A 27,944-nucleotide genomic window follows, 5' to 3' on the forward strand; every position below is an offset into this window, starting at 1 on the left:
ATGGAAAATCACGGTACACTTTTGAGCAGGGGAGTAACATGATTTGATTTGTATTTTAAATATATTGACTAAGAAACAGGCAATAATGAATAAAATATAGGTAGAGGAATGTAAAATGTTTCCAAGCTAGTTAGGAGACTACTGCAATGCTAGTGTAAGCAAGAGATGGGAGAAGTTAGGACCAGGATGGTAACAGTAGAGTGGCTGAGGCTATATTGTGAAGGAGAGCCAACAAGAATTCCTATGAGTTAAAAATGTATATGTGTGAGAGAAAGAAAATTAGTTATTTTTCCTTGAGAAAATCAGTGGATATTTGTGCTAGATACCAAAATGAAGAACCTTGGAGATGGAGCAAGTTGGAGAATCAAATTTTTGACTTGTCAAATTTGAGATGCCTAGTATAGATCCCAATAAAATTGTTGGGTAAACAATTAGGTAACCTACTTTGAAGAGGTTTGAATTGGAGATAAGAGTTTGGGGAACAGGTAAGATTATGTATCAAACCATGGATCTAAATAATCTAATTCAGGCTCTACAGTCACTAAATCATACAGTACAAGAAAAGTCTCTCCATCTTGTAGCTGCGCACCCACTGGGATACAAATCCTCCTCAGTCCCTGTGGTAAAGGAAAAGAAAGCTCTCATACTTCCTTTCCTATCTTTAAAATCAGAAGTGACATAACCCCTTTCTCTCACAGTGTATTGGCCAGGAGCAGTTAGATGTCCCTGCCTAACTGCAGCAACCTGAGAAATGTGGCGGAGTACATAGGGTGTTTGTGAGGACTGTTGTCTCTTAATATGTCTCACTTCTAAGAAGAAAAATATGGATGCAGAGAGAAAAAGCCATCCTCACCAAAATGTTAAGATAGCCCACAGTATTTCTTTGTGGATTTCTAAAGGTAATTTAGCATAATTATCTAGGATTAGAACAAAAGCAAGTTGCAGTGGAAATGCCAAGGGGTGGCTTAGAGGTGACAGGATAAGAAGGCCTTTGCTTTATTCAATAATCTCTATAATTCTCCACTAGCCACTTTTTGCCAAATCCAAAGTGGACAATTAGTGTTTTCTCTGACCTTATGTAAAATGGTATGCAAATGAAACTTTAAATTTTCATTTCAATCAGATAACTGCTCATAAAAACCTTCTAGGACTTTATCTTTTAGAGCAGGGGTTGGCTACTATGTCCCATGTGCCAAAACCAGCTCGCTGTTCCTTTTTTAAATACCCAAGATCTAATTTTAAGTAGTTGGGTAGAAGTCAAAAGAGTAATATGTCATTACGTGAAAATTATGTGAAATTCATATTTCATTGTCCATAAATAAAGTTTTATTGGAAAACACATGCACAAAGAAACCCTTCTAGGAAGATATTACAGAGCCAGAACTACCAAATCTTAACATGATGAAAAAGGGAGGATGTTGATATTAAATAAGCCACCTCAATTAAATCCACCCACCTCAAAAATGAAGACAGAACAGTAAAATTGACTGTTAAATTAAGTCCTCTGAAGATACAGTGTTTCGCCTCCCCACCAGGCACAATGACATCTCTTTATGTGATTTTGAGGACTATGTATTCAATTATTTCAACTGCAATAATACTTAACATAATGAGAAATTCTTCTGGTGATTTACTTTGTAAATACTAAATTGTTTTGAGCCTCTTATTTTGAAGGTTGCATTCCTGATTGGAAGTTCTGAATAGAATTATTTTGAAAGCAAATATTTATCTGTTTAAAAACCCCAAAGACCTTGTTTTCTATCCAAACACCAGCTAGGAAAATCAATATTTTCTCTTGGAAGGAAATGGTTTGGCTGCTTCAGGATCAGAATGCTTTCTAATAATACTATGGCATTTAATTTTGAAAAAACAAAAATTCTGAAAAGACAAGGGGGTTGGAACTAGTGAGTGATGAGTTTTGAGAGCGTTGCTGCTTTGGAAAATAGTGTCTTGGTAATGGCATTAGTTACAGACATTTAGATTGTCTAAACACTTGGTCCTATTTTACAGAACAACTGATTGGCTTTGTTACTTGGTTGGGATAGAATATCCTAAATACTAGGCCATTTTGTGCCAGCATGTTGCATAGTGGCCTTAAAGAAAAGAGTTAAACATTGAAATATTTTCAGAATAATCTAAGAAATAATTGCTGTATTGTCACAGTTATTAGTTATTTCAATCAAATGCCAGTTTTAATATAAGGAGCAAATCAAGTTGTCATATGTTTTTATATAAAAAACTAGTAGCATTATTATTTCTCAACTAGAAAACATTCTTTTATGATTTTCAGTGGAAATATTCATTTAAATGTCAAATATTCTATTATGTGAAATAAAATTAATCATTTTTCATATATACATGTGAATATATTCCTGTTCATTTGTTTGTTAGTTTCTTTACACTTACATGCTTACTAACTTTTCAAGGACTGGGGTAGCTTAGAATAACTCAATAAATCAATAAAAACATAAGTTTAAGGTAACTAGATAGAAGTTCAAGAAAAAGAATACATGTGCAGTCTATTATGTGAATATTTTATATAAATTTCTCATAAAATCTACAGGTGGTGAATAAGTGACTCTAGGGAAAGTATGAATATTAACAAAAACATTAGAGCTACTAGAATTTTTTATTAAGGAAAAACAGACATATTACACAGTTCAGTTAAGCTTTATGAGATACTAAATACCAATTTACATTTAGTTAATTATTCAATCTAAGTAGTACAAGTACTTGGTGATAAATATTTGCATTTGAAAAGTCATAACCAATGGGAGAAGTGTTATTTATATCTATTTAATGTACTAATTCTATGGTAGTAACAATCCAGTGTAGTAGCAGCTGCATATGCAATTGAATTTGCTGGAAATATAAAGAAAAAAACTGAGAGCAAAGTAAATGGAGTAAAACAGTACTAAAACAAAAATAGCACAAACTGATTTGTGTTTCTCTGAAAAATTCCAGGTGTTGTCAAAGTGGATTATGGAGATGTGTCAGTCAGAAAAACACTAAGAGAAAATCTGAAGTGTAAGCCCTTTTCTTGGTACCTAGAAAACATCTATCCGGACTCCCAGATCCCAAGACGTTATTACTCACTTGGTGAGGTATGAATTATTTATTTTGGTTAAGTTATAAATATATTTTGCAAATGGAGCAATTTCTAAGGAGCTCAGTATTTTTTATGTTATGAAAATGCTGTAAGGGATTTTTAATTAGATCTATTTTAAATAACTTCTCATATTTCAAGGACCATAAAGTCTTCATCGTAAGGAATCATAAAAATGAGCAGAAATTTTAAGATTGAACAAAAAAAATTTTTTTGTTCCAACAGTACTAAAACTTTTGGTCATTTACACTCTTAAAATTTACTGTGTACTCCAAACACCTTTTGTTCATGTGGGTTTACAACTATGATTAATATTTACTGTATTTAAATTAAAATTGAGAACTTTAAAACCCATTTTTTACTAAACATTATGTAATAAGCAATTACATGTTAATGTAAATAACATATTTTTGAAAAGTAAATATTTTTTTCCAAGAAAATCAAGTAATTATAAGAGACTACCATTGATTATATTTTTGTAAATTGCATTAGTGTCTGTCTTAGTAGAAGATAGCTGGATTGTCATATGTGCTTCAGTATTCAATCTACTGCAGTACATGGCAGTCTATTACAATAGCCTCTAGAAAACTCTTGTACACTCAGGAGAATGTGAAAGTGAAAACTGAAAGTAATATCTTGGTACTATAACAAAAGTGGTATTGACTTTTTAGACACTCTGAGAACCATTGATCTACACCATTCTTTTCTACATATCTATTTTATCTCAAAATACAAAAGTGACTTCATTATAACTATACAAACATGTATATAATGTATGTATAATATATTTGTAATATATTCATACATACAGATATATATATAATACTGCATTCATCTCATAGATTGATTATATATATTTCTATATATCATATATATATCTTAACTGATCAAAATAAGAATTATATTTCCTTTATGAATTATATCCTCCATATGGATATTTTCCACTTAATAGGAATCAAAGCTACTTTAATATTGGTTGTGATTAAAGCATTTCAAGAGCAATAAATAGGTGGGGCGCAGTGGCTCTTGCCTGTAATCCCAGCACGTTGGGAGGCCAAGATAGGCGGATCACGAGGTCAGGAGATCGAGACCATCCTGGATAACACGGTGAAACCCCGTCTCTACTAAAAATACAAAAAAAAAATTAGCCGGGCGTGGTGGCAGGTGCATGTAGTCCCAGCTAGTCAAGAGGCTGAGGCAGGAGAATGGTGTGAACTCGGGAGGCGGAGCTTGCAGTGAGCTGAGAGCGCGCCACTGCACTCCAGCCTGGGCGACAGCGAGATTCCATCTAAAAAAAGAAAAGCAATAAATAATGCACTTTGGAAATAATTATCAAGTAAGCATGTTCTTAGATTTAAAATTCCATTGTTGTAGGTCATAATGGTAGACTAACTGAAAATTTATATGGCTCAATCTAATACTTTTTTGGGTCATCTGCCTTAATGCTCTCTAACTTTATAAACATACCTTACCTACAATTAACTAGAAAAAGGTAAAGAAAAAATGTATTTGAGGTGACTGGAGCCCTAGCTGAATCGTTTTTAATGACTGATTTATGTGCCATCTTCATGCCCTATTGTCCAAGTCTCCACTTCCTTATTAGCCATGTAAATATCTCTCTATAGAGCTTGATTTACATATATTTAACTTTAATCTGAATAATGTAGTGAAAAATTTCATGTGTAATAACATTGATGTTACCACTTTCTAAGTGTATGACTTTAGACTAGTCACTTAGTCCTGTGCCTCAAAGTATTTTTTTTTTTTAATTGGACAAGGGGTATTGTTGCTATCATTTTCAAATATGTAACATCCTCATGTTGGCACTGATCTCACAGGGATTTATATTTAATGCAGAAAACATATGACAGTGCTTTTTAAAATAGAACAGTCCTTGCATGTTAGTTATTATAAACCACTGAAGATCTCTGATAAATATGTAATATCCTTATCACTTTATTGAAAATTTGTTTGAACATTAATGAACCTGACTGTATCCTCAGAAGAAAGGAAGTTTTATATTCTTATTATAAAATGTTTCTTTCACTGTCGTCAATGGACCCAAATCATTAGTAAACATCGATTTCTTTTTCTAAAAGGAGGAATGACCAAGGGCTGTAACAGGACAGAAATGAGCAAAGAAGACTTTTGGAAATTCTCTGGGGCCACCAAGGTGACTCTTGAGAAAAACTCAGGGCTCTGTAACAGAACTAGATGTTTACTTCCAAGTTAAAAATCCAATTTTATGCTGTCCTGCACTACATCAAGGGAACCTAATTCACTTTCTAAATTGTAAAAATAAAATACAGTGTGGGCAAATTCCTTTGTACAAAGTACTAATTTACAATTAGTTATCTTCTACAATGGATCAGGTGACCATATTTTAATCTGTAGAAATACTTTATGATAAGATTTTAAAGAGAGGAATTGAGCCTTTCGTAGTATCTAAAAGAGGCAGTATGGTGTATTGAAAACATTCCAGCCCCTGAAGCCAAGAATAGGAGGGTTCAAATCCTAGCCTTACAGCTTTCATTTTGAGTGATGTTAAGTATCCTCTCTACTACCTCTGTCAACAGAATAAAGATAGTAATAGTGGGTTATAGTGATGACTGAAGACATAAAACATATAACCCAATGCCTAGCAAGAAAAGTAGCACACCAGTAGTTACACTTATAATTATTATAGCTACCATTTATAGATTTCCTATGCCAACAGTTATTCTAGGTGCTTTAGATGAATTACATAAAAATTAGAACAACTTTCATGACTTAGGTTTTATTATTGCAGGATTAATAAGGAAACTGACACACAGAAAGTTTATGTGCTTGGCCTATAGGTCACACAGCTAGTTAACTATTGAAGTTAGGAAAAATTACATGCTAGTCCAACACTAAGGCTCACTTTTTCTTATAACTAGAAGAAGAAATAGATGATTTTATTATATTTTAATAATTCAAAATGTTTTTTATTAAATAAGAGCATGAAGCTGAGTATGTTGGCATGTGCCTGTGGTCCCAGCTAGTCAGGTGGCTGAGGCAGTAGTATGACTTGAGCCCAGGAGTTCAAGACCAGCTGGGTAACATAGTGAGAACCCATCTCTATTTAATACAAATAAAAAGAGAACTTGAGCTATGTCTTAGTCCCTTAGGGCTGCTATACCAAAATGCCTTAGATTGGGTAATTTATAAATAATTTAAATTTCTCACAGTTCTGGAGATTAGGAAGTCCAAGATCAAGGTGCAGCCAATTTAGTCTGGGAAAGGCTGGCTGCTTCCAGGATGGCACATTGTCACTAAGTCCTCATATGGAAAAAGAGGCAAATGATATATCATCACATGGACAAGGGGCAAGACAGCTCACTTCAACCTCTTTTATAAGGGCACTAATTCTATTCATAAGGATGAAGCCCCCATGACTTAAACACTTCCCAAAAGGCTCCACCTCTTGAATCTTATGATTCATAGTTAGACATGTTATCTCTTGGGCCACCATTCCTCTTGGCCCCGCCTCTTAATACCACTACAATGGGGATTAGATTTCAACATGAATTTTGGATAAATGCATTCAGACCATATCAAACTAAACCTTTTGTTATATGTTGACAATGCAATGTCAAATAAGGAAAGACCTTTACTCTTAAGCCTTTCTACCAAAATAGGGATGCGGAGGTGGGTAGGGCAAGAGAGAATCAAACAGGTAAAGAAATTCAGTAGAAGTAAAAGATGCCCTGCATGAGTTACATGATATGCTGTAACGGCTGTTTAAAAAACCTGATACATTTAAAAGATACAGTAAGTTCTGTGCTTTCTGAAGTATTAATGTACTGTAGTTTTCCACTTTAAAACTAGCCTTAAAGAAATGCAATCCAGCATCTGTTTCCATGGAAACAGAAGGACAAATTCACCAAGCACTACCTCCTAATTCAATTTTGCGTGGCCATGTATGCATAATTTAAGATGGACATTTTGATAATGAGTTAGAGTTGAACTGTTAATGAACAACAGTCATTTACTAAAGCTTTTTCCTTCTTACTGCCTGTTATTAACCTTTATTGGAAGAATGTAAAAAGATATTTTTCCTTATGTATAAGGCACTTTCTCTTAAATAATTAGAGTCCCAAAGCAATATCAAGTGTTCAAGCTACTTGTCATCAAAACAAGAACAATATTTCTTTGCAGTATATTCATTTGTACTTCTCACTGAATTTGAAATGAAATTGTGTGGCTTTAACAATTCATATATTTTTCACTTCAATGTTTCTCAAAGTCTATTTAATATTGCTGTGTATTGGTGAATATAAATGTTTCCTTGTCAATTTCTTTTTATAACTTTCCTTGCTGTGTTGGAATATATAGAGGCAAATATGGTATTCAGTTTCTCCATTATATACCATCACCAAAGTCAATAGTTATTGATATCAGATATCTGTATCTTAATTTACTTTATGTTGCATCTTACTCAAGTAATTGAAATATTGCTTTATCCAGCCCACGAATTACATGCAGTTTCCAATGGGGAGTTAAAAGCTGTGCAATTGCTTTGAACTAAAACCTTTAAGTAAGTTAATGAAGCATGTGTCTTTTAGACTCAGTAAGCAGATCATAATGGAATAAGGAAGTTGAGCTCTTTGCAGCATTAAATTCTCTCTTAACTAGCCCTGAAGCTTATGTAGATTTAACAGGCTGGGTTCTGATCTTGTAAATGTAAGTGTAAGACTGAAAGAAATGGCATTCTAAAATAGAATGTCTCAGCCCAAATTTTTGGGTTATGACAGGCTTTCTGAAAAAAAAAAAATACATTGTGAACTAAAATTGAACACAATCTGAGGGCAAATGAAGGAGATGAGGATTTCAGGAGCCAAGTGACAACTCTTGGTGCTTAAAATTTGCATTTGCATGTTGCTTTGAAGATGTTTTGACATTAGTGTATGCATTTTGTATTGTGTACTTGACCTCAGGATTTCTTTTTCCTCTTGTATCCTTTAGCCATAGTAAGTAGTTAAAGTTCTTGCATATATTGTTATTGTATTCCTTAAATATTGCTGAAGGGCAAATTTAAGTAATGAAAAATAGACATCCATGAAGCTGCTAGGCTGCAGAGATTAAGGGTAAAATCAGTTACTGCCAAATGCAGAAGCTAAAACGCTTAAAAGTTTACCCTTTCTGTTGGTAATCAGATCTATTTATAGATTCACAGTCTTCTTGGCCTTTTAATAGGATGACCAGCAAGAAAGCTTTATTTTAGGTGACTTACATAAATGTGGACATTTTTCTGTTCATTTTATTTCCAAAATTCTTGGGGACTCAGTAGCTAATTTTTATCCCAGGACTTCTGAATATGTGTATGTATAGGGAGAATATGTCACCCTTTATTGGATGGCTACCTTAAAGTATGTTGGGCTAGGTAACTCACCTGTGAACAAAGCGTGCTATTTTTACTACCTGAAAATACTGTATTTTTTTAACTTCATATTTCTAATAAACTAAAATTCATTCTAATTTTATTACTTAAATGTGTATTGGCACAAACAGCTACAACAAACCATATGCCAGTTTGTCATTTACTGAATTCTCTCAGGATTTTGGTTGTCGCTGTTTTTGTTACCAACCTAATAAATTAAATTGTTTATTTTTCTATGTTCTTTACTTTTGGGGGAAAGGGATTTCAGGTATCAGATAATAATAATTTTTAAATCTCAGTCATTAGTCAAGGACCTTCTAAATCCAGGTCTGCATAAGTGAAGTCAACTTGAATTGTTTCAATATACAGATTTTGTTCTCATCTTTCTGATTTATTCACAATTAGACTAAATAGAAAATATACTTTAAATGCATATCCACAAGAGCAATCATATTATGGAAATATTAACATTAAGCTGTGGAATTCACTGCAACTGTGCTTATTTCCATATTTACAAAGAAAAGAGAAAACAAATGAGGTTAACATTTGTAAAATAATGATAAAAAGTAACAACGTGCAATTGAAGAATAAGCATATGTTGGGGTAATTAAAGTAAAATAATGCTAGTTTGACAGTCTTTAGAATGGATTTAAAAGAGTTTTTAAAAATGCAAAGATTGGTGGCGGGGGCGTGGGGAGTATGTATCTCTCTTTTAGAAATGGAGTTCTCATTGCTACTTGCTTTTACATTCCAGCAGAGGGAGCAAAAGCTAATGAACAAATTATATAAGTGGTGAGAACATTACCAATGATGCTGCAATGCACAGAAACATTTAGAAAGTCTTGCTGATTTCAAATATCAAAACACAAGTGGGAAAAATGCCCTCAAGTTTATGTCACTAAGAATTGTTTTCAAGCAACAAAAGATTATGTGTAAACACAGAAATCTCAAAGCAGACAGCCAATTAAAGTTAAAACTATCTTGGCCTTGTGCCATACATTCAAAGCTCTACCGTAACATAAAGAATGAGTCAAAAGAGTTTACCAGATCTTAGAGCTACCAGTGTACTCTACTATTTTGATTCAAGTTCTAGAACAGACTTTGTAAAGAATTTTTAATAAAGTTCTTTAGTTGTTGGTTGCTTGGATTTTTCTCAGGATTAATGACATTACCAAGCCATTGTTACTGTCAGGTAATATGGTACCAGCGACAGAATTGCATCTTTTCTGAAATTTCACTTCTTCTCTTGAACAACATTCTTTGTGAGTATATATTTGAGGTCTCAAGGTGTTCTTAGAAAAGTTCTGATTTTAAAATTATACATGATCATCTTAAATTTGATTATCCTTTACATCTCAAAAGATGAGATGCATAGTTTCAACTCTCCCATATGCTAGTATTGAGATATACATTAAGAATTGCTTGCTGAGATCGTTAGAAAACACCAGTGACCATTTTTGTATTTTGAAGACAATACAGCAGATGCCTACAGGGTTGGGCTCGCTCACTTGAGAACAATCTATGTGCTTCTATCTGCCCTGTAGTTGTGCATGGCTTTTAAAAAATCTGAATGTTATAGGCCTAGTAGTGATAAAAACCTTTCAGATTTTAGGCTGGGCATGGTAGCTTACGCCTGTAACCCAGCGCTTTGGGAGGCCGAGGCAGGCGGATCACTTGAGGTCAGGAGTTTAGACAGCTTGGCCAGCATGGTAAAACCCCAGCTCTACCATAAATACAAAACTTAGCCAGTTGTAGTGTAATTCCATGCCTGTAGTCCCAGCTACTTGAGAGGCTGAGGCATGAAAAATCACTTGAACCTGGGAGTTGGAGGTTGCAGTGAGCCGAGATCACACTACTGCACTCCAGCCTGGGTGATAGAGCTAGACTCCGTCTCAAAAAAGGAAAAACAAAGAAAAACCTTTCAGATACTGTCTCTATACCAGGTGATATGTCCCTCTTATTTGTTTAAGATGGCAGTTGATATCCTGATTTCCTGACACTCTGTCCTCCACACTGCTAATCTCTCAGGTTACGCTGGACGTAGACAGAAATTATTTGCCTGACCTCAGCTCGTCAGGCTGGCACTAAGCATAAAGAATATTTTGTTTTTAGGCTTTTTGACCTGGTCCCCCAGGCCTAATTCCAGGCTGCCTTTGTGTATCTTGTTTCATATGTCTTCACCAGTTGTCTAGATAACCTCTAGTTAGCGCTGTTCAAGCAGAACTGAGTCCTCCCTTGCTCCTTCCAGGCCTCCTTTCTAAAAAACACTGCCTGCCTGTCTGGAAGTCAGGACTGGAAATTCCCAGACTCAATAGAATACCTTTACATTCCTTGTTTTGGCAAATTAGTTAACCTCTCTGTATCTTAATATTTTTGTTTGTAAAATGGGAGTAATAGGTTGGCACATACAATTCAAATAGTTTCTAATTTATATTATTATTATTATTATCATCATAGTGGAGGTGGTAGTGGTTGTCTCTCTTTTCTCCCTGTGGCAGGTTTCCTAAACCATTGACTCCTGTATATTGCTATTCTCCCAGATTCTACATCCAGCCAGACTTGACTTCAGTTCCTATTTTGTATCCACTTAGCACCTGCTGCATTCTGAAGGACAAGTAATATTACACATCCACAAACTACAAAACCACATTGAATGTGGAGTAGTTAGAATGTGCCAGAAATAGGATAGGCTTCTTTTCATGCAGTCCCCAAGAGAAGTCTATTCTGGAATTCTGGAAAAATTGGTGGTAGCAATGACATAGTGTGTGAATCTCTGAATTTTCCCATTAAAACGGAAAAGAACAACTAGGACAGCAAAACTTAAAAAAATGATGAACAATTTTGACAACAAAATTAGGTGGCAAAGTGTTCTCACAAATTCTCAAATATGAGCTGACATTGTCATGACCCAGATGATACTACAATTTTTGCAGGAGACAACAGAGGAAAGCAATGAGGTATCTGATGGAAATGAGGTCAGGATAACACCCAATTTTCTAAGAGATACTCATGAGAAATTGTTTCAGGCCAATTGGATAATAGTAGCTGAAAATGGGAGAAGTACCTTGCAGGTGAGCAAAAAAACTCCTCTCTAATATCTGAAGGGTCGAAACAGTGTGCAGTCTGTGAATTCTTGAAACTCACTAGCCGAAGCTCCTTCTCAGAAGGCACTTCAGAGAATAAAGCCCAACTAGAGTGTGAGGAAAAGGAAATGAATGGTTCAGATTACAATGGATGAGGTAAATGGGGTCAGGAGGTCTCAAGAAATAGAAGGGTAATTTTTTCAACACTTCAAAAAATACAGGAAAAGGCGTTCTATATTTGTGAAATTAGAAATGGTCTTTTGATCAACCCTTTTCCCATAAAAGACTAGGAAAATTGATCTTATGCAGAAAAGGAAAGAAGGAAGAAAAACAGGAAGAGGAACTAGAAGAGCATGACTGATGTAAGAAAAAGATAGAAGTAGAGTAGTATCTCTGCAAACAATGCAAGCACACCAATGCTTTATGCTTATAAGACAGAGGAAAAATGTAATCTAATATTTCAAAAGATGCTAAAATAAATGCTCTAAATGATAGAATATAGAAAAGAACAACATAAATCAAATTTAGAAAACCTGAAATGAGGGACTAGAATGCAGGAAAGAATTAGAAATCAAAGACTAAATCATTTCAGAAATGAACATCAAACTTGTAAGAACACATGAGTGAATAATACCAAGAGAGTATGCGATACGAATTTTAGAAAAGAAAAAGGAGCCACTAAAAAAAATAAAAATTGGAAACTAAATTGTTCAATTGAAAGTGACACACATAGAAGATAAGCAACAAGACCCAAAATAATAGGATTTCCTAAACAGAAAAACCAATGAAATAAAATGAACATTAATAACTATAGGCCAGCTGCAGTGGCTCACACCTGTAATCCCAGCACTTTGGGAGATGAGGCTGGTGGATTACCTGAGGTCAGGAGTTTGAGACCAGCCTGACCAATATGGTGTAACTCCATCTCTTCTAAAACTAAAAATAAAAAATGAAAATTGGCCAGGTGTGATGGTGGGCACCTGTAATCCCAGCTACCTGAGAAGCTGAGGCAGAAGAATTGCCACCACTGCACTCTAGCCTGGGCGACAGAGTGAGACTCTGTCTCGAAAAATAAAATAATAACTATAATTCCGGGAAACTTTCCTGAAAATAAAATTGAAATGATATTGTGAAAAGGAGCACTACATCCCTGCGAGAGTGATCCTTAAGGAGTAATGTCAAGATATATTTTAGTAAATCTCCCAAACTTGAAAGATAAAAAAATCAGTTTGATTTCCAGGGAAATAGATACTTGTAAGAATTAATGGGGGAAAAACCCAGATTGTAATCAGTTTTCAAAGGAATCCTTTACTCTGGAAGTAAATGGAGTAACATTGAAAAGGTATTCAAGTTTGGTGAGCCATGGATTTTAGACCTATCAAAGTGATTTTCAAGTATAGCAGCCACAGATATAATTATCAACATGCAAGAACTCAAGACTGTCGTTCCTGGTAAATAGAAATAGCATTTGCCCACTTGTTCAGGCCCAAAGCTTGACATATTTCTTGATGTCTTTATTTGTGTCATAACTCACATTCAATTCAGTGAAAAGTTCCAATGGCTGTACCTTCAAAATATATCTGAAATTGGGCCTTCCACCCGCGTTGTTGGTCTCTTAATCAACCATCCTCTCTTGCTGGCATGACTACAGTGGCCTTCTTCCTTGTTTCTCTGCTTCCAATCTTTCCTCCCTCTAATCTGCTCTCTGCACAACAGCCACAATAAGCTATTATACCATGCCTATGCTAAAAATCTCATGATTCCTTACTATTACTTAGTCTGGAATACCTCTCTAACCTGCCCCTTGCTCACTGCAGTGCTGGCACAATGCTAGTCCATTATTTCACTCAGTGTTGTCCAGCTTACAGGGAGCATCCATTTGCTGTTCCCCTGCCCAAAATGTCCTTCCATAGATGAAAATATGGTTGCTCTCCTCTTCATTATGCATCTTTTCAAGTGTATTTGTTCAAATTGACCTTTTCTCTCTAAAACAGTACTATCTCCTTCGCTTTATCTACCCTTACTATCCTTTATATTTCTTCACAGGACTTCTTGATTTTCTGACATATTACAAATCTATTTATTTGTTGCTCTCTTCCCTTCTAAAACATAAGCTTTATGAAGGAAGAGACTGTGTTTATTTTGTTGCTTTCTGTATCCTCAGCACCTCAGGTAGTACCTGGTATGAGGTATACATTTTCCTGATACTACTTCTCAATTGAATAAATGAATTCACAAGAGTTGTTACATACTAAAACATAAAGTGTTATCTTTTGTAGAAAATAGATCAATAATAGGTTGTTACTGAAGGCAAAATATTTTGGGGTCATTCTTAAATATTCTTCTTAATTTGTCAAAGAGTAAGATGGCATGCATCTCCAAGAAGTCGCTTTCCAATACCACTGTCAGGGTATGTACTAGGCTGAATATGGCTTTGAATTTTCTGTTTTCCAGCAAAGAGAAAAAGCCTTACAAACAATTCAAGCTGTAACCCCTATAATTATTAATTAGTGTCTATGCAAGTACCATGCACCTAGCAGAGAGTCTTCTAATCAGATTGCATACCTTACGTCTAAAAATCAATTAGTCATTTTGTGAGATGTTTATTTCTCTACATATTATGGCATTATACTGTTCTATACTCTTTTAGGAAGCTAAATAGCAATAATGTATAATCTTACTATTTTCAAGAAATCTTCCTTTTATGAAAAGTTAAGAAAATCTGATGTAAAGGATTTAAAAATAATTCAACTTATGTAATTTGATCAGACTATGTGCAACCTACACCGACCTATTTACTACATCATACGACAATTTATCAATTGTTACCTTCCTTAATCCTCTCCAGCTGCAGCTCCTAAAAGGTCTTTTGCTTATAGGTTCAATCCCTTCCAGTGCCTGAACCACCTGAAATCAGATTGAGAATGTATTTCAGCCCTATATGAACTGATACAGGTTTTGCTTCTGGAAGCCCGTGCCCTTTCCTTGTAATATTCAGTGTGTGTGTTTTGTCTTTTTAATGGATTGCTGCTCAGATTTTTTTTTATGAAAGCACATATAACTCTGCTCTAAATTTCAGCCCCTTGAAACAGCACTTGAAACGTTTACCAAGTGGGAATTCTGATCTATACTATTCTCAGTTACTGATGGGGGCCTTAATGCAAGTTATACCACTTTCCCCAACTCCAGGTACTAGTACTTGGCCATGAGGTTCTGCACCACAGAAAAAGTGAATTGTGTAAACCAAATTCATCCTCTGTATGTTTATGTAATAAGTTTCCCATCTTATTCATTTGCCAATGTGAGGAAACATGTACTCAAAGCATAGATAACTAAATAGACGTATCCAATAATTCTCCCAAGTGAACAGTAAAATATGCATGTCTATGGCTCAGAGATACAAACTTTTCAAAAGCAGAGTGGACAGGCATAAATACATATTTGGGGTTGAGACTAAGTAAAAATCTGAAGTATGCCATTTATTAGAAGGTTTTTTTTCTTTTCTGCATTTGTTCTTGATTCAGTCAGATTAGTATCTTTAAAGTCAATTAATGGTTTTGTAATTACATTTGGCACAAATATGTATTAACTTTATGTTAATTATGGGACTAATGCCATGTTTTAATGTAAACCAAGAACTTTATGTCTGCAGTCAACAATTTAATCTTGCTTTTGAGGAATTTGTAATGTGAAATCATTGTTTAGCCTTGTAATAGCTTTCCTTAGGGTTAAGCACTTCTCAATAAGTTTGGCATTAGGCATGAAAGAAGATGCATGAATATGTTTTAGTCACAGATATAAACAATGTAATCTTTATTAATACACAGAATAGAACTTACAGTAATGAAGCAATCTAAAAGAACATAAATTTTAATATTTAGCCAATTTGTTTTTATTTCCTTCCATGCAATAGTATAGGAGTTCAAGAATAGTCAATGGTTATTTGAGTGGAATATGAAAACTGTGTCCTAATTTTAGAGGATTTGGGGAAGAACTCCTAATTCATAATATGTAGCTGCTTCCTTCTTCTATGATACTATGCTATAAACAGGGAATGTCTCTTGATTAGATGCCAATGCCAATTCTGTTCAAAAACTTCAGGAAGAGTTTAGAAATGTATACAGGTTAAGAATGGACACAGAAAAAGAAAAATATATAAGCAGTATGTTTTTCTTGGAGAAATTTTCTTATGAAGTTGTATTATTCAGTTAACAATAGTAACATAAGAAGGATTTGATGACTTAAATAACTGTTTGATTTATGTTTTACCCCCCCCCCCTTTTTGTGTGTTTCCTTTAGATAAGAAATGTTGAAACCAATCAGTGTTTAGACAACATGGGCCGCAAGGAAAATGAAAAAGTGGGTATATTCAACTGTCATGGTATGGGAGGAAATCAGGTAAACTCTCCCTTTTTATCAGCTTCATATTTTAGAGGAAAAATAATGTTAAAACTATCAGTGGAGACCATGGCTGACATGTTAATAACTATAAACTGAACTTAGTAAATAAATGTGCATTCAAATCTATAACTAATTTGGCTATTTAGTTGTCCCAAGGATCTTAAAAGAGCTCTGAAAAATTAAATAAAAAGAGCAACACTTTCAGTGTGCCTACAGTTAATGAAGATATCCAAATATTTTAGACAATCTCATTTCATCATGTATGAGCAAATGAGGAGTACATTTTATTCTATTAACTGAATATATAAAAGAATTCCTCCACATCTGTGATGCTTTCCCAATGGTTATTGTTCTCTATTTCTTTTCAAATTTTTATGTATATTATGATTTTTAAGAGCTTTTGAAGTTTAATGAAATGTTTAAGTGCATAGTTTGATGTTAAAGGCTGACTAAAACTCTTGGACAGCTTTTCTTGTGTGTGACAAGAGTTCTTGTGCTCTCCTTAAGCACTGGAAAATAGCTTTGCAAGGTGGGCCACATGGACGCTATAGGACTGTGAGTCTTCAGGCCAGAGCTATTTTACTGCCATGGCCACTTTGAGAGGTAGAATTTGGAGTTCCTGGGAACTATACCAACAAAGCAGAGTTTGAGGTAGCTGATCCTCTGTAAACAAGTTATCTACAGAAGTTTAGGGGAACCTCAAGATTTTTGTCCAGAGGTAGAATTTCTGAGTTAGTGTGAACCGAGGTTGCAAAAGTTATCCTGTCTAGCACAATTATGGTTATATTTGTGTCAAGATTTATAAATGTCAAGATTTATTACAAAAATACTTGTTGATTCTTGTACTATAAGAAAGAAAATGAACTCTTGAGTTTTGGCACCATACTTCAAACATGGTCTGTGTTATCCAATGGAGAACATTAAAAGGAAGTTTCTCTCTTAAAAATTCTTAATTTAAAAAATCCTAATTAGTGTTCCAAACTGTCAATTTGAGAAAGAAAATATTTAAACAAAATTTCTAAATTACAGCATGGGAAATTGACCTTATGGAGGAAGAGGATAGAAACAACATAGGCAGACTAGTAACAAAGCATTCAGAAATGATTCTGTTTATTGTTTCACTGATTCATAATGAATGTGACGGGCCTCTACTGCCAAAAACCAATGGAGTCTGGATGAATTCAGCTGGAAACAACAAAATGCTTAACTATAAGAGGACTAAATGTGTGAGGGTTTAATTTTCTCACGTAATAAGAATTCTAACATTTGTTTAGGACCTCAATGATTTCATAAAGAAACCCAAAACTTTATATCTTTCCATTCTTTGGTGTTTATAGTTAACTTTTATCATCAGCTGGTCAGAAGAGGACTGCTGAAATTCCAGGCATCATTTCCACATTCAAGGCAGGAATATCAAAGTCAGGGAAGAACTGCAATAGCCATGTCTGTTTATCTTTTAGGAAAAGCAAAAGCCTTCCTAGAGGCTCAACACATGTCAATGTATCTCTCTTTGGGTAGAAATGTGTTACTTGGACATCCCTAATACAACAAAACACCTCACACTCACAATTAACTGCTTCTCACAGTTCATTTACCAAGATATTGCGGGGACATTTAGAAATGTCAGCCATAATCTGTTTCAATAACTTATGGCAAAAAAAATCAACTAATTATCTGCTCCATAATGTCATACAGAATTTAAAGACACACTACTTATGAAATTTCTCTCATTCTATTGCTTATGAAAATGAGAAAGATACCCCAGGTGAATTATCTACATAGAATCATTACAGTGCCATGTTAAAAATTACTTTATTCATCTACACGTTTTCAAATACCCAGAAATAAGCTATCCCACTCTACTGCAAATTTCTTGTTGGCAGTCCTAGGTCTTATTCCTGTTTTCATACCCAGGACTTGCTACAGTCTTGGGACATGGTAGGCACCTAACGAATACTGGGCAAGTAAATAGATGAAAGATTGTATGGTCAGAACAGTAGATTTGTACCTTAGAACTTTGTAGACATTGCCAAGAAATAATGAGCTGTTATTTTCATAGTAACTAAAAAGTATATAAGAACAGCTCAGGGATTCATAAAGAAAGTGATCAAATAATAATAAGCATAAAATCTATCCCTAGTTTTATTCTAATGTGCTCTACAAGATCAATTTAATGACAAGATAAAAATTAAAACCATTATTTTTCCATCTACATACTTAATTGCACATACACACACACACATACAAATGTTTTTGGAGCCCTTTTTGTTATAACACAAACAGTGGAAACAATTCAGTATTTACCAAGAGGGGAATGGTTAAATAAAGCATGGTATACACATAGTATAGAAAGTTATATACTATCAAAGTGACTGAGGGAGGTCTGCATGTATGTCATTAGAACTTCAAAAGGGAAAAACAATCCAGACAACTTACTTTCAATAATCTCATTTATGAAAAAGTATGTGAACATTTTTCTATATATGGTATCTATATATTTATATGGATGCTATGTAATCTATTATAAATCTATAAAAATCTATCTGGAATATAGATCGTATCTGATGAGTGGATATCTGGAAAGAAGACTGAGTTGGAAAAGAAATTTTCCTTTTTACCCCACATTTTTCTGCATACAGTAGTACATGTATTTCCTTCATAATTAAATAAGAATGGAGAAATTTAAACTATTGAGACTGGAAGAACATTGTTGTGTTGCATTACCCCACTCTGATTAATTGGGTAACTTATGGCAAATTACATAACATTTTTGAGTTTTGATATTGATTGTCCATAAAATGAACAAAATACTTCACTCAAATTTTTTCTAAGACTAGGAAAATTCATAAAAAAAATTAACACTAAACATGGCACATACTAGACATGCAATATGTATTGGTCCATTGCCATTAATTAGCCCCTTATTATTTCTATTGATGTTGTTAATTCTCTTATTTCTGAAGTTAAAAAATGTTCATTTGGTGGCTAATGTTAAATGCAAGATAAAAGCACAACACTTCATTTGGTATTGTTGATCTCAAAACAATGAACAACCTCTCCTGTAACTCTAACAAATATATATTATGGAAAAATTTAACCATCACATAAAACTCAATTATTGTGAATTCTGCTCTGATAGAATTCAGTATTTCTAAGATAATTAATACTAGGAACCTGTTTCACTTTTTGTCTTTCTCACTTTAATAAAAAATAGATTTTAGAATTTTATTCTGAGAACTACCCTCCCTGGTTTTTTTGCTGTTCTTTTATGTTACCATGGAAGCAGCATTTATTTTTATGGTTATTTGGTTTTGGATGTTTTATAAGTAGCCCCCAACCCATAAAAATTACTCAAGCTTCTCTCTCTTGCTTTTACACAAAAATCACAACAAATGTGAAAATCCCTTTTTAACTTAGTTACTCTTCTTAAAAAAGGTATTTTTTGTTGTTGTTTGTGGACAATTATACCTTAACCATTTCTCCTTGCACAGGAGTTTCGATAGTTTGGGGGTTTTTTAAGGCCTTGCAGACATCAGGAGGAAACTTACTTTTCAGTAGTTGTTAGAAATAATTTTCTTAAACACTCAGATTTCCAGCAAAATCTAAATGGAGTCAATGAAAGTTTTTGTAGCAGGAATACTGCAAAAGGTAACAACTGGAGAATTATTATTAAATTCAACATGACCATTTTGAAGTGTTCTTTTTAAAGCCTTACTGTCTTACTCAAAGAATAACAAAATTCAGCACTCCATTTATATCTATTCTTGCACTGATTGCATTGTCAAGGAAGTTCATGATGATCATTAACACTTTGAAAAGAATAAGAAGATTTGATTAACTTGAATATAAACTTTTACAAGTGAAGGAACTTACACTTTACTGAAATAAAGTATAGAAGTTAGGAGATTGTCTTCTCTGTACTTCTGAAAGATGACATGGATTCTTGGAAGCACTTCTGTGTCCCCTACAATGTTAATGACTCAGATTTACATATACAGCCCCAACCTCTCTCCTGAGCTCTAGAATCTACAGCCAGTTAATTATTGTTAATGTCTGTGGACATCTCAAACCCACCTGTTTCCAAACTGAACTCATTTCCTTCCCTTTCACACAGTCATCCAAAATGGAAACCTAACATAGAAACTTACTTCTGAAGTCCGATTAGTCAACAATTCCCAACATTTCTATGGAAAAATGTCCCTACATCTTAGTCCTTTTATAACCAGGATCTCTGCCTTTGTTCTAGCCTAGATCTACTTTTACCCATATGGATTTAAAACCTTATTTTCATGACTCATAATTCATGCTACCTTAGTTTAACATCTCATTAAATTTTCAGCAGCTTTCCACTGTCCAAAGAATAAAAGACAAATTCTTTCCTATGGTATACAAACCCCTCATAATTGTATCGCCATCTGGCTTTCCAGTCTGATCTACCTTGATGTCCCATCAGTCTCCTGTGCTCTAGACATATGTCTTATAATTTCCCATTCCTTGCATGCCTTCAGTGTTTTCTTATCCTAGCAGTTCATTTACACTGTTCTCTGAAATTGAGCTGTTGGCTACACTCTGCTCCACTAAAAAACTTAAGACACACTCACTGTTGCTGCTATAAAGACACATGCACACGTATGTTTATTGCGGCACTATTCACAATAGCAAAGACTTAGAATCAACCCAAATGTCCATCAGTGACAGACTGGATTAAGAAAATGTGGCACATATACACCATGGAATACTATGCAGTCATAAAAAACGATGAGTTTGTGTCCTTTGTAGAGACATGGATGCAGCTGGAAACCATCATTCTTAGCAAACTGTCACAAGAACAGAAAACCAAACACCGCATGTTCTCACTCATAGGTGGGAACTGAACAATGAGATCACTTGGACTCGGGAAGGGGAACATCACACACCGGGACCTATCATGGGGAGGGGGGAGGGGGGAGGGATTGCATTGGGAGTTATACCTGATGTAAATGACGAGTTGATGGGTGCTGACGAGTTGATGGGTGCAGCACAGCAACATGGCACAAGTATACATATGTAACAAACCTGCACGTTATGCACATGTACCCTAGAACTTAAAGTATAATAATAAAAAATTTAAAAAAAAAAGAAAACCCAATAATTTGGCTTCTCTTTTGCTAGCTATTCACTAGCAACTCCTTAACTTAAACAGGACACATTTTAATGGATAAAATATAATTAATTTATTCATTGTTTTATTTAACATACAATATTTGTAAATGTTCATTATTATAAACTAGGCCCATCAAATTTCCTTGTAGCTAAAATCTGGTGATCACTACTATTTACTTCTTTAGAAATATGTCTAGAAGTACATTTGCTCAATCAAAGGTTATGTAAAATTAGAAGGCTTTTAAGGTATAGTGACAAATTTTTCTTAAAGATTTCAGCAAATTAATAAGACCAATAGCTAAAATAAAAAGGACTCTGATAAACATTTAATACAAATTACCCTCTTTGAGTCTCACAATGATCTTTGAAGTAGATAGTGTAATTATCTTGATTTTACTTATGAATTTAATGGAAATCTTGAGTGATTAGTATCATGACTGAAATGGTAAAGCCAGTGTGAACCTAAGTCTGATTCCACACCAGGTTTATAGTCACTGTATTTGCATTGATTTCCAACGACACTTTCCAGGATTATAATCACAGTGGCCAACCCTGTGTATTATTGTTTTTGTTTTTTATCTTTGCCGTTTTAATATGGGAGAAACATTTTAACTTGTTTCAACCACATTTCTAGCATTATCAATGCATTTAATGATTTGAAAAACTGGCATTTAAGCATTTCAAAAATTGTTATTGCAAATTTTCTAGTGATACTGTTGCTTATGTTTCCATTGAGGGTTGAAGGGGTTCTTTCTTGTGTAAGAGTACTTTGTTAAATACTATTACCCTTGTCATGCATGTTGCAAACATTTTTCTTTTTGTTTACAGTTTGTTTTTATATACAGACTTTTAAGCAGTTTATATACTGCAAACAATGTTTGTCTTAATACTTTCTCTTTTTGGTGTAGAAATGCCATTCATTTTTAAAGTGCTTTGAAACAACATTTATATCATCATAAAGGCATAAATACCAAAATTGGTAACTGGATTACAGTCTTATTAGGAATATGTTATATCTACTCAAACTGACACTAATTTTTATTTAAAATTTACATAAAATAGCTGGGCATGGTGGCATGCATCTGTAGTACCATCTATTTAGAAGGCTAGGGCAGGAAGATCTCTTGTACATAGGAGTTTGAGTCCAGCCTGGGAAATGCAGCAAAACTCCATCTCTAGGAAAAAAAAAAAAAAAAAAAAAACTCTGATACATAAAATATATTTATAATTAGGTAAAAATTCAATTAATGTAATATTTATAAAATAAACACTTTACTTTGAAATTAATCACTATAAAAATTTAAAAATCCAATGCTGTTTTCCTTTGAATAGCAGCACATCTTTAATTAAAAATGAATAAAAATAGCCCCATACACATTGTACCTTTCCCTTTTAAAGGCAAAAAAATGTAAAGTAATGGAAAAATATTCACAACCTAGTGAATGCATTTATAATGTTTCTTTTTCTCCCTAGAGCCACTCATTTGGAGAGAGCAAGAAAGCACATGGAAACATTCCATATAATTTATTGCAGTAAATGATTCAGAGCTATTTTTCAAGGTAGCAAGCCTTTAAGGAAGCTTATGCTAGCCATTTATTAAAATGCTATTTTCTGCCAAGATTAAAGAAGAGATCATTAGGTGTTACTACACTTTTATACAAATGTCTCCTCCTCCTCTAACATCTGATTACTTAAATTGAATCTAACCTTATGACAGGTGTATTAAAAATTTAGAGAGTAAACAAATACTTTGTCTCATTACAGATACTCTCCTAGAGAAAGCTTAATTATTTTAGTAATGTGTTCTAATGTAGTCACAGACTGTAATGAATACATTCATTCAACAGATATGTATTCATTTTAAAGTTTGCATTTTTATACGTACTGTAATTACTTAGAAGCCATTTCAATACTAATTTGGTCCCTTTTTAGTAGCTTGCACAGTGGAATTAAAACTTACCAGGGATTTCACAAAATAAATTTGCAAGTTAAGTAGAATGGCCTATGAGGAAAAAAGGAAAATCTACCATTCATTAAATGTTTAAATGAGTTGGATACATGCAAGCTAGAAGAAAGCAGAGTCACCACAACTTCTATAGAAACAGGAATTATTACAAGAGCCTTTCATTATCATTGATGCTTGACTGGGAGAACTTCTCTGGTCTTTGCTGGCTTTGTCCTCCTGTCAGGAGATTATACTATACTTGGGATGGAATGGTGTCTTAGTCTGTCTGGGTTGCTCTAATAAACATACAATAAACTGAGTGTTTTAAGAACAACAGAATTTTATTGTACACAGTTCTGGAGGCTGAGAAGTCTAAGATCAAGACACCAGCAGATTTGGTGTCTGATGAAGGCAAAGTTCATTGAGGCTTCTTGTTGCCTGCTCACATGGTGAAAGAGAAGAGCTAGATCTCTGGGGTTTCTTTCACGAGGACACTAGTCTCATTCCTCAGGGCAGAGACTTCGTGACTTGATCACCTTCTAAGGGCCCAGACTTCTAAGACTGTCACACTGGGGACTAGATTTCAATGCATGAATTTGGGAGGGGGGACCCAAGCATTTAGACCACAACAAATGATAATTTCAGTCAATCATTCACTTTGGCTAGTTTTTTTTAGGGGATCATGAGTTATCTCTTTACCCTCAAGTTCTTCAAACAATGAAGTTTGAAGTTTCCTTTCAAGTAAATCCAATAGGCTCTGCAATCACTGGATCAGTCAGGTGTCAACAAAGCCTTAGGATACATGTCAGTGACTCTTTTATCTCCTTGCTACTATGTTCAGTCTTGATTCTTCACATTTCATTTTTCTAGAAAATTAATCCCCTCAAGTTTATCTTTAAGAAGGTGTCAAAGTTGTACCATTTCCTGGGTTTGCAGCCATTGTTTCAAACTCAGTGTGTCTATAATTACCTTATCTTTTATCCCAAGCCTTTTGTCCTCTAATCTCTTTCTTTCATCTTTTACATTTTTCTCTCTCATCTTTCATCACCCCATGCTCGCTACAAACTGGACCCTAAGCCCTGGGAATTCATTCTACTAGTCTTTTTAAAATCTATTTCTTCTTTTCCTCCATTAATAACTCAACTTTCTAAATTTGAGCCTTGATTGCCCCAGACTTGAATTACTACAATGATTTTCAGTGTAGTTTCCCCAAACTCCAGCCTGTCCCTATCTTCATTCCACCTTCCTTAAATAATTAAGTGATGACTCCTAAATTATCACTCCCAGACTCCCAACTAGCAAAACATACAAGCACCAAAAAAACACTGAAAGAGTTCCTAGTTATTATAGGATAAAATTGGCATTGTTTACACAACTTTGACCCCTTTCTGCTCTACTCCATCAACTTTATTGACCCTGACCAGATTTGTAAAAAATTGTTATTGTTAGTCATTGTTTTTCTTATAGCTTTGCCTTTTCTTAAACCAGTTTGCCATGACCTTTCCATGCTTTATTATTATTTTTATTTTTATTTTTTTGAGGCAGGGTCTTGCTCTGTTGCCCAGGCTAGAGTGCAGTGGCACAATTTCGGCTCACTGCAACCTCCACCTCCCGGGTTCAAGTGATTCTCCGGCCTCAGCCCACAGAGTAGCTGGGATTACAGGTACCTACAACCATGCCCAGCTAATTTTTGTATTTTTAGTGCAGACAGGGTTTCACCATGTTGGCCAGGATTGTCTCGAACTCCTGACCTCGGGTGATCCACCCACCTTGGCATCCCAAAGTGCTGGGTTTACAGGTGTGAGCCACCCCGCCTGGCCACTTTTATAACTATGTAAATGCTATCAATCTAGTAGATCTAGTAGCACTTCAAAAACCACCATCTCTATATAGTGCTGTATTTTTTCTGCTTTTCAATATACATTTGTATTTCCTTTGAACTTACACTGCAGAATTTTTTCTCGTGTTTTTAACTTATATATTATTTCTCAATATTCTTTAATCCTTATGTTGTCATTCAATTATGTATGTTTCATTATCCTATCTGCAAAAATAAATTGTAATCTTGTTTTGGATGCAAGAATTTGTTGTTATTCTTAAAAAAAAAAATCCCCCTACAGGAATAAACACTTACTAAATTTACTTATTAAAAGTAAACAATTGTTATAAAAATGTTTAAAGTTACCCAAGAGCCTACTGTTATCACAAAAGTAGCTTGAAAATTGACTACATAAAGTAAAATCATCTTCCTGGAGGATGAAATTGTTCCTATAGAAATGTGTGGATCTGGGGCTGTGGTAACTGAAAATGAATATCAAAAGATATCCATGTTCTAACCCCTGGAGCCTGTGCCTTACATGGCAAAAAAGATTTTGTTGACATTTTGTTAAAGATCTTGAGATATGGAGGTAATCTTGTGTTATCTGGATAGCCATGCTACCACATGTATCCTTATAAAAGGGAAGCAGAGGGAGAAGAAAGCAGAAGAAAAGATCCTGTGACCATAATGGCAGAACTTGGAGTAATGTGGCCAATAAGCCAAGGAATGGTTGCAGTCACAAGAACCTGGAAGAAGCCAGGACTGGATTTTTCCCCCAGATCCTCTGGAGGGAAAGAGGTCCTGCTGATACCTGATTCCCACCCAGTAAAGCTGATTTTGGACTTCTGGCCTCCTGAAATGTGAGAGAATAAATTCTTGTTTAAGCTGCCAAGTTTGTGATAATTTGTTTTATCAGCCACAGGAAATTAAGGGCTCACAAAGAAAATTCTAGAAACAGTTATAGCTCAGAGTTCATAACTAGCCCACTTATTTGGACAAAAGAGTCTAAGATACTAAACCTTCCTCAAAGTTGGAAACATACATGATTTCATCCTGATACTTCTAAAAATGATGTGATAGCTAGAAAGAATGGACCTAAATTATATAGTACTGATTCTTCAGAAAGTTTTAATTGTAGAATTTTTGTTTTTAGAGATTCTGTTTTAACTCAAATTTTTGTATTCTCTACCATCATAGTAATTGTAAATAACATTGTCAATGAATTATAAATCCTATATTAATAAAAATATAAAATAACTAAAATGAAATCCTTAAAATATTAAATGATAATGGCTCCTTCTGTTATTAGTTAATAAGTCCTGCATAGGAGTGTTAAAATTGTTTTATCCAATAATTGAGCAAAAAATCAACAAATAACATTTTCCTGAGTCAAGAAAATTACATTTATATTAGAGGAACATCTGTGAAAACTTGGAGTTGATAAAAACTTGTAGGAATTTGTGATCTGATCCTGCCAGGTGTTGCCTGGCCACAGTATTTTCTGGCGTAGAAACGTTAAATATGTCACGTTTGACCCTTTTCTTTCCCTGACAAGAGTTACTCAAAAATTGTAAGATTTTTTTTTTTCTTAAGGTCTCCTAAAAATTGAAAACTAGTATTGGCTGTTTTTCAGATTTATCTTTTAAGTATTGTACAGTCTAATTTTATGTTTCTACCTATTGATTGTTAACATCTACCATGTAAGACATTTTTTCAAAAGTCTTAGAAAAATTGTCAATTCAAGTCAATCTAGAAAACACCTTTTCCATTTTCATAAAGTATTTAAAATCAATTTCATGGAATTCTACATTCATTTAAGTAAGTCACAACTTTGGTTCTTTGCTTTCTAGCTATGAGTACAGAGTTGATTATATGATTCCTTGTGTCAATAACATTAAAAAACAGCTTCATAAAAGTTCAGATATTCCTGGTGTTAAAATCATAAGGATGTCTACTATGATTCTTGATAAGAAAAAAGCAGTACACGGAAAAGGGACTATGGCACCAACAAGGGAAGGACACCAGACCAAATTGGAGAAGACAGTGTCTAAGAAGGCATCCTAGAAAATAACAAAGTATGTCAGTGCAAATAGTAGGACAAAAAAATTTATTCTGTTGATTAATTGGTTAAAGTATATCACAATCCTCCAATGCATAACTGAGATTAATATTACATTTCTATAAGGCTTAAATGTTAAAATGATATTCTTTTTTTAATGTACATAAATGTGTATCAGTTTTATGAATGGGATTCTAAGAATATTTGGAAAAACTGCCCTTAAAGTGAAATATCACAGAAAGTGTATAAAGCAGAAAGTTTACTACCCTGGTTTAGTAAAACCCCAATACGTACACAGACACATACACATAGACACAAAGGCGTACCTCAACCGTCAAGACAGCTTTTCTTACTGAAAATGGAAAGCTGTTACCTGAAAAATTTACTAAAAGGAAAATGTTTTGCTACTAACAGCATCCACTTAGTACCCATTACCCACCAATTTATCTCCTCTACAGCTCCTGTTATTTACAGATGGACTACAAGCTCTTTGCTAACTTTACCAAGATGGACTTGTCTCCATTAAACTAGATATTTATTCCCAGCAGAACTTATTACTCCTGTGTGCTCTTTTAATCTGACCCTCATTCTTTTCTCTACTTTGTCTTCAAATATTTTTCTCCTGTTTTATGCCTAATTCCTTTTGACTTGAGGCTATAACCTTACTCATTACTGTGAAATGTATTCTTGTTCAAGTAACCTTCTGGCCAACATTTTATCATATTTAATATTTTTTAATTAAATGATTTGAATGCATGAGTCTATGTGAAGAATATTAAGGTCTTTTGAAATACTCTCCTATTCCCCATCACCCTTCGACTAGCTGGATGCCTATTTTTCATTGAGGACATAATTGTTTTCACTATAACCATTTTAAGTGTTTTATAATAGATAATATAACTTTATCTTGGCTTAATCTGTGTAGTAACAGTTAGTTTATTATTTTCTAGGTAAGGTAAATAATGTCTATGATTTCTAAATTAACAGT

At 34.2% G+C, this 27,944-nt stretch overlaps 1 protein-coding gene across 14 annotated transcripts in view; it reads left to right on the plus strand.

Moving 5' to 3' along the window:
- The window catches only part of LOC105493237 (polypeptide N-acetylgalactosaminyltransferase 13), a 623,722-nt gene that overhangs the window by 566,167 nt on the left and 29,611 nt on the right, over nt 1–27,944 (plus strand). For 11 of the 14 annotated variants that reach the window (XM_071072778.1, XM_071072779.1, XM_071072781.1 and 8 more), the window contains 2 exons: nt 2,965–3,104; nt 15,890–15,988. In XM_071072778.1, the coding sequence (XP_070928879.1) occupies nt 2,965–3,104; nt 15,890–15,988 (239 nt within the window). Of the gene's footprint in view, nt 1–2,964; nt 3,105–15,889; nt 15,989–22,606; nt 25,045–27,944 lie in introns of those variants that run through there. The other 3 variants (XM_071072791.1, XM_071072792.1, XM_071072790.1) reach the window with 2 other exon arrangements.

Source organism: Macaca nemestrina, chromosome 11 (assembly GCF_043159975.1).
Source record: "Macaca nemestrina isolate mMacNem1 chromosome 11, mMacNem.hap1, whole genome shotgun sequence".
NCBI lineage: Eukaryota > Metazoa > Chordata > Mammalia > Primates > Cercopithecidae > Macaca > Macaca nemestrina.